Raw genomic sequence first — 8,070 nt, forward strand, 5'->3', positions numbered from 1 at the left:
TGCAAAAGGTTTTGGGAAATTCATTACAATGGTGGGGGTGGAGCGGTACGGAGCGCTTCCTGCTCCGTTCTGTTGTTGTGGCACTTTGGAATATTTTTTAATACTACGACAAGCGATTACACCGTTTTAAAGTGGTTTCTCATGACAAGCAACTCGGCGGTCAGCGCAGTGGCTCTTCAAAGGTAACATAAAACACGGCAGTGAAACCTGAAACACTTTTTTAATGGACGGGTTCACTCCTCTCTTCCCCTTACCTCAGCTCCAGGATGCCCGTGGTGTTCATGGAGGGGTAAACCCGGCGCACAAAGTTGAGGTCACCCACGTATAGGCTGCCGTCCGTGCCCGTCGCCAGCGCTACGGGCGCCAGCAGCTTGTTGCCGTCGGCCAGGCCGTTGCAGCTGGGGCATGAGATGCTGCGCCGCCGCCCATTGCCCATGACGCTGCTGATGACCGCCGGCTGCTCCGTCACAAAGACGTTCTCGCCGCTGCCCTTGTGGAGAATGCCTGGACGGGAAGGACGGACAGACAGACAGTTCATTTCAGCCATTTGAAAATAGCCTACAAGCTATTCCGAAAATGAATAGCCGATCTCCAAGCTATTGATTTGCTATTTCCGTACGATTTTCGTACATTTGAAAACATGAAATGAGACATTCTGCATAATAGTCAATACCTTTGCCAATACTTTGCCATAATAACTTGCAGTATTGATACTTTTACTTAAGTAAAACAACTGAGCACCATTTTCCACCACTGCATTCTGGCTTTTGTTTGTGTGAGTGTTTGTGTGTGTGCGTGTGTTTGTGCGCACATGTGCATCGGCCTGTTTGCATTTTACGGCAGCCATGCACTTTTGCTCCTGCACAGACAGACAGTGTGTCAATTCCAATAGTGCATTGATTGCCACAGCAGGCCGGGTGTCTACAGTATACGACCATTTAGATTTCCACACTGTGGCATTAGCACTGGCCTCAGATGATAGTACTGTCGATGGTGCATGTGCGTGCGTGCGGAATGGTTTCGTGAGAGAGAGAGAGAGAGAGAGAGAGAGAGAGAGAGAGAGAGAGAGAGAGAGAGAGAGAGAGAGATTACATTTGAATAAATTGCTGCTACTTGTCGCAAAGTTTTTTTTAAAACTAAGTGAATGCAAAAACATTGAAATACTGCTGTCAACTTTCAAAAGTATAAAGCTAACGTCTCCTATATGGATGTATATTGTATATTGTATAACTATCTGTGACAGAAAATGCAAAAATGTACTGTACTGTACTGTACTGTACTGTACTGTACTGTACTGTACTGTACTGTACTGTACTGTACTGTACTGTACTGTACTACTGTATAGTGTACATACCACTGCGTGTGTTGAGAATGTGATGCTTGTCCAGGGACCATCCTCCCAGATTGGTGGGCTCCAGCTCAAAGCCTTGCAGGGTGGCTGTTCTCTTCTCCCACAGAATGACACTGGCACAGGACTCGTACTCGTAACCCACAGACACTGGGATATACAGACACACAACACACAGAGGGGAAACCAGCATTGAATTATTATGACGGCAAGATCTGCGCCCGAATTAGGACTATGGCAGATTCTAAAAACACCTTCTAAATCCTGATCTAAGTTTTCTGAAAACCTTCAAATATTTATTCAAACATTACTAAAAATGTATGTTGCTATATATACTGTAAAATGGGTTTGCGTCTGACATGAACTATTGTGGTCATTAGTGGTGTGCAAAAAAACAACAATTGACTCAAATACCGCAATTTGAAATGGCACTGACGTAGTTTATTTCCCCCCAAAATGTTCCATTCTTTTAACCTTGTAGGCCTAGCCTATATATAATTGGTCTTCTGGTCTGATAAACTGAATAAAGCTCAAAATAGCAGCCATTTTGGAAAGAAAGCTGGCCCCTTCCCTACTTCCTTTACAGGTCTTATCGATTATACTTAGTAAAGATCTCTAGGTCGTCCTCAGACGAGCCCTCCATCGTTGCTTCCAGTCATCGTTGTTCTCCATACATCTGGCCAGCTCGTTGGTGCTTGAGTACATCCACGTATGTTAGTGTGGGTCGTCCTCGTGACCGGTGCCCGTGTGTTCGTTCCTGCTAGTCTCATTTTCTGGCTCACCCTTGGCATTCCATGATACAGATTTGTGTTGGTAACATGTGTGCTCTGTTACATTCAGTGTAGCACAGTGCTTCTCAAACCTTTTTCAAGGACCTCCATAACTCTGAGAGTGTATAAATGTAACCAAGTGGACCCGTCAAATTAATGACAGGGCCATTCATTTGGAACCCACTTAAGGACACTTTGAGTTGAGACACACTGGTGTAGCAGAGCGTTTCCCGTGAGCCAACACGCGTATAGCATCACCCCGACTCTGTTTGAAGGGAACACTTAATTGGACCTTAATTAGTATCATCGATAACACATGGAAGGAAGTGGGGAAGAGGCCTGAGTTCTTTCCAAAACGGCTGCTGTGCATAGAGCCTATATTGCACTGTTTGAAGTGTGTGTGTAACAACGGACTCTGCGACAAAGCGGCATGAGAAGTACATATTTAGAATGTCCATGAGTCATGTGTGAAACACAGAACAGCTTGTTAACACCTTTGAACAGCTACTGTGCACGCCCCGCCGCGTTGCTTGTAATGAAAATCCATTTAAAACAGTGTAATCGCTTGTCAAAGTGTTCAAAAGTATTCCAAAGTGGCGATCACAACGACAGCGTGAGCCAGGAAGCCCAACGCTCCACTCCACCTCTCCATTGTAATGAATAGGGGCTCAATTTTCCATAACCCTTTGCACACCAGAGCGACGGACCTTTTTGTGATGACGTCATCAAAACACGTTTCCTATCTCACTCTGTTCGGTGGATTTCTCATATGATTTAAAAACGGATTAAAAACGTGGATTAAACAATGAAAACAACTCGGGCAACTCGCGAAACGCAGGGAAAGTGTTCTACAGTTAATTAACTTGAGTAACTCGGGTTCTGTAGTCAAAGTGTTTTAACAGCATCAAACCATAGATATGCACTAACACCTATCAATCTATGTACTTCTAACTCACACGCTATAAGCCAATAATTAATAAAAATAAAGGATAGCCAGGTTGTCATAGTAACACACTTTTAACAGGGGGGTGTCTTACAGCGCTAGTATTTAATTGTGTTGACACGTCGATGATTGGGAAGAACGCATGTAAGGCTGTGATAAGGTGTTAAGTGGAGCCACTGTGAGAGCATCTGTACACATCTACACGAGTGTGTACTTGAACATGTGTGTGGTGGACGCGTGTTCTGACCACAACGTAGAGTACGGTACACTTCATTAGGGCTTGTTCCCACAGTGGTGCTAAAGCCACAATACTCATCTCAGCAAGTTGAGAAAACAGGCTTGAAAGGTTCACTTCTGTAGTCTCTAACATTACACATAGCTGTAACATGTTTAAATTTATTTCATTTTTGCATGTCGATTTCAGCTTTGACACTTATTTCAGACATGCTCTAGTATGTGAAGAGTCTGCCTGTGCTATTAACTCATTTTGGAAGAAAAGTTTTTCTCCTCTGGTGAAAAGCTGGAGTTTGCGCGATGGCAGTCTCTCAGTCAAATCTGGTCACAAATAATAGAGACAGCGACAGAAATAGAATAGGAAAGGAATATAAAATGATCAGAAATTAACAGAATAGAGGCAGATAGGCAGTAGAGAGAACGCAGAGGTAAAAACAATGGACGAATTTGAGGAATTGTTGACCAAAAAAGGTGGCCACCTCTGGGCCAAAATCTGGACTATGAACAACATGACAACATGACATCACGCCACAGTGTTCACCGCTCACACAACACATCTCTCTGTTTTTATTAACCACGTTTCGGTGGTCACCTCTTCACCGGAAAACCGGACTATGAATAGGGCTTTAGCCTTCAGCCTCGTACTACTCACCCACTGCCTCGGACAGGCCGTAAACCCGCTGTCCGTAGGCGTCGGTCTTGTCCCAGATGTACGTGTAGGCCAGGTTGGGCGAGGCGTGGAACCACTTCTGGAAGAGGTGTCCCTCCACAGCCACCATCAGGTGCACCTGGAGCAGGTGGTGGGAGAGAAAAAGTACTCAAATTGTGCAGAATGTCCCATTTAAAGACTTTCCTTAAGCTTTAAGTAGCATGAGACATGTCAAGGGGGTTTTCATGATTCTGAATCCATTCCAAGCATTAGTTTTGCACAAAAACACTCCTTGGGCTAAAAGCGGCCATAGCCGTCATCACAGATGTGATAAGGTCAGCTAATGCCTAGAATGGATTCAGAATCATGAAAACCCCCTAGTTTGACATGCTACTTAAAGCATAATGACAATTAGAAAATCTTGCCTTATATAGAATGTTAATGGTATGGTAACATGATATAAACCCCTATATACTATAATAGTATTTTTTTATTTGGTATATTATACCAAATTTCCCACTCCACAACCCCGACTGCCGGACTATTAGTGTAACCGGCAGTTTAGAACAGTCTCTAGCATGCGGTAGAGACTTTTCATATTGTAGATCTGCTATTGTTGTACTAACTTTGTTCCTCTGTTCTGTTCCAGGCTCCCTCCTCAAACCCCCCAAAATGGTAACTGAAGTACATTACTTAACACGTTGACTGCATTATTAATTAATCTTTAACCCCCCTTCACTGCTGGTGTTTTTCACTAACCTTTGAAGAATACTGTAACGTCGCTCCATTTCACCCACCCCAAAACACAGCTTTTTTCCAGTCACGTTATCCACGTTTGTGACTTGTCACAAAGTAGCCACGGAAAACCTCTTGTCTCAACTGGTTGAATGCCTAAGCCTAATAACCGAGTCCAGGTAGCCACAGACGTTAAGACAGCTTTTGATTAATTTGCCTTAAGCCGCAGTTTAAAAATATATATTCACCTTTTAGCATCGTCGTTAGCCCCCGCCAGCCTCCATGGAAGAAACAGGCAAAATCTGTAATCTTCCGTTCACACGCATGCGGATTTTACCAACAGTATGGGTCATAATGCGGCAAAATGCGATATTCGCGGCTTGATAAGACCCTAATTTGAGATCACACGATCAAAAACAACGATCCGACGGATCTCATTGGCTGGTCCGAAATGGCCGACTTCTACTTCCGGTTCAAAAAGAAAACAACAAGAGCTTGTCCTTTTTGTTAATTTGTCTGGCACCCAGCACCTACCGTACAGTCCTACAGTCTCAATCGAACAAAAGTCTGGAAACTGGTTTAGCGGGAAAGACAATTAAATCAAATATAAATTAAATCGGGGAAACTCAGGTTCTGCAGTCTAAACTGTTACATAAAATGTACTCAAGTTACTTTCCACCACTGACCTTGAGGAGACCCATGGAGATGGTAGCACCACTGACCTTGAGGAGACCCATGGAGATGGTAACACCACTGACCTTGAGGAGACCCATGGAGATGGTAACACCACTGACCTTGAGGAGACCCATGGAGATGGTAACACCACTGACCTTGAGGAGACTCATGGAGATGGTAACACCACTGACCTTGAGGAGGCCCATGGAGATGGTAACACCACTGACCTTGAGGAGACCCATGGAGATGGTAACGGGCGTCATGGTGACCTTGAGCAGCGAGCGGTAGCCCCGCGTCCTGGAGCTCAGGTAGCACAGCCTCAGGCTCGTCCCCGGGATCTCAATCTGCTCGTGCAGCACCTGGGAAGGGATTAGATAAATCCTTTATTTTCTATTCAATTATAACACTTTTAAAATGTGACGCCATATAAAAAATATCAGATCGTCATTAAAAAAAAAGAAAAAACCTGTACCTCCACAACAGAGAACAGAGCCTCACTAAAGTGCAACTGAAAAGTAAAAAATATAAATAAAATGTAATCAACATCATAAGTGAATAGAACCCAAACTCTGATTCTGGCGTTTTACCAATGCCTTGAACATTGGCAACAGCTCCACCGCTTAAACATTGATTTTTCCTGCTTTTGTAAATGGCCAATTTTGCTTTTGTAAATGGCCAATAAGAATAAAATCGTTTTTTGCACCACTCCTCATCATAACTTTAAAAAAAAATCTGTAACATTCCATGAAGAATGGTCTCGCTGATATCCACGATCTAGCAGTGTCCCCGTCGCTAGGTAACGCTCGGCTCGCCTGTGGTCCGTCAATTAAGTGATTCCCCGCCACCCGTCGCCATAACAAGTGCGAGCTTAAAACCCATTTTTCTCGCAATTGAGGCTCAGATTGAGGTGTTGGAACAGAATGTCGATGTTAGCGGCTCATTACTCAATCGTCGCTAGTCGCTTCCTCTCTGTGATAATATTAACCCTTCTTTTAAGACTTGTGTGACTTATGTATCTGCTACATGGTGGCAGCAAACCCTTTGCTTGCCAAGGTTATTTTGGCCAAATTATGGTCATATTCACTTCAGTTTTTCCGCCTCGCAGACTGTCATTGTAAGAAACGGCTTATCATTGGCGCACACTGTTTATCTTTCTCCAGAAACGTGAATATGTCATGCGCGATGCGATGAAAAATCACAAATCACAACATCGGATGGATGATGATCACCATGGACAGCGCCGTAGTTTCAGAGATAACAGCCAAAGATGATCCTACCTTTAATGGGACCCTATGGGATGCGTGTGCACTTCTCCTGGTGCTTGGGGGTATGCAAGGCGTTGCCTAGCAACCGGGTCAGTGTTAAAAGTAGATTTTTTTAAACTTTAGTGCTCCTGAAAACCTCCTGCTCCTGTGCGCCGGGGGGGGGGGGGGGGGGGGACCAAAATGTAATTCCTGTAAACACTACTGCTATACCTGCGTCTCGGGTACGATGGGTTTGACTTTCTCTAATCTTTCTCTAATCTAAACCATACAACACAGTGTAGGACGGCTCTCTACCTGTGTCTCGGGGACGATGGGTTTCTCTAGTCTAAAAAATGAATTAAATCCGCATTTCCAGTCGAGTAAGAGTCTTTATAAGATAGTGCTCTGCAGCAGCAGTCAGATACCAGACAGACAAATGCGTTTCGGCGCGCAGGCCTTCGTCAGTGTCAAAATTGCTCTCTACCTGCGTCTCGGGGACGATGGGTTTCTCTAGTCTAAACCACAACACAGTGTAGGACGGCTCTCTACCTGCGTCTCGGGGACGATGGGTTTCTCTAGTCTAAACCACAACACAGTGTAGGGCGACTCTCTACCTGCGTCTCGGGGACGATGGGTTTCTCTAGTCTAAACCACAACACAGTGTAGGACGGCTCTCTACCTGCGTCTCGGGGACGATGGGTTTCTCTCCGGGCTTGGAGCTGAAGAAGGAGGAGAGCGGCGAGGCGATGACCAGCGGGTCGGGCCTGGCGAAGCCGCTCAGGTCGCAGCCGGGGATGGTGTTCTCCTCCGTCTTCAGCACCAGCGTGTCCATGGCGTAGAAGCGCCCCCACGGCAGCCACACGGTGCGCTCCTGGCTCAGGAAGGGAGCGCGCTCGAAACGCAGCGTCAGTGAGGCCCCGCCGTTGGCGAGCAGGTCGAACCTGGAGGAGGAGGAGGAGGAGGGGAAGGACGTGCAGAGAGTGTTAGAGAGGCAGGGGCTCATCGGCTCCAGCTATTGTGATCATCGTCTATGTAAGAGTCTTCAGAAGCATTAATATACAGCAACGTTTTGGTATTGAGTTCCTAACTTCGTCAGCAATTCCGAAAAAAAAACGCCTCTAAAGAACGCTGCTCCCATAGCATTGTACGGGCCGCCATCTTGGGGAGAACACAGCGACAAACAGCAAATGCAGTGAGCTGAGCATTGCCTATAGCGACCGGGAGCACCGTGTTACGGTTAATATTGGCGAGATGATTATGAATTAATACAAAGCCCCAAAACACGTTAAAACACGGTTTTGTCGCCATGGGATTTCATGAAAAACATATTAATTATTATATAATATAAGATTATAATAATAAGCGACACCGCTATTTTCACCCACTGTCCACCCGGGCTATGGGACCGAAACCACGACTACAGATCCCACAGCCTCTGTAGGACCGTTTCTTCATGTGCCAATGATCAGTGC

General features: G+C 45.3%; 1 protein-coding gene across 1 annotated transcript in view; it reads right to left on the reverse strand.

The window, feature by feature from the left end:
• Positions 1 to 8,070, reverse strand: part of tenm2a (teneurin transmembrane protein 2a) — a 135,712-nt gene that overhangs the window by 36,937 nt on the left and 90,705 nt on the right. Inside the window, exons 14-18 of the mRNA XM_080773907.1 lie at positions 7,278 to 7,539; positions 5,582 to 5,713; positions 3,948 to 4,083; positions 1,355 to 1,498; positions 255 to 504 (exon numbers count right to left, since the gene is read on the reverse strand). Of these exons, the coding sequence (XP_080630033.1) occupies positions 255 to 504; positions 1,355 to 1,498; positions 3,948 to 4,083; positions 5,582 to 5,713; positions 7,278 to 7,539 (924 nt within the window). The remainder of the gene's footprint in view (positions 1 to 254; positions 505 to 1,354; positions 1,499 to 3,947; positions 4,084 to 5,581; positions 5,714 to 7,277; positions 7,540 to 8,070) is intronic.

Source organism: Protomyctophum bolini (assembly GCF_963924005.1).
Source record: "Protomyctophum bolini genome assembly, chromosome: 10".
NCBI classification, from domain to species: Eukaryota; Metazoa; Chordata; class Actinopteri; order Myctophiformes; family Myctophidae; genus Protomyctophum; species Protomyctophum bolini.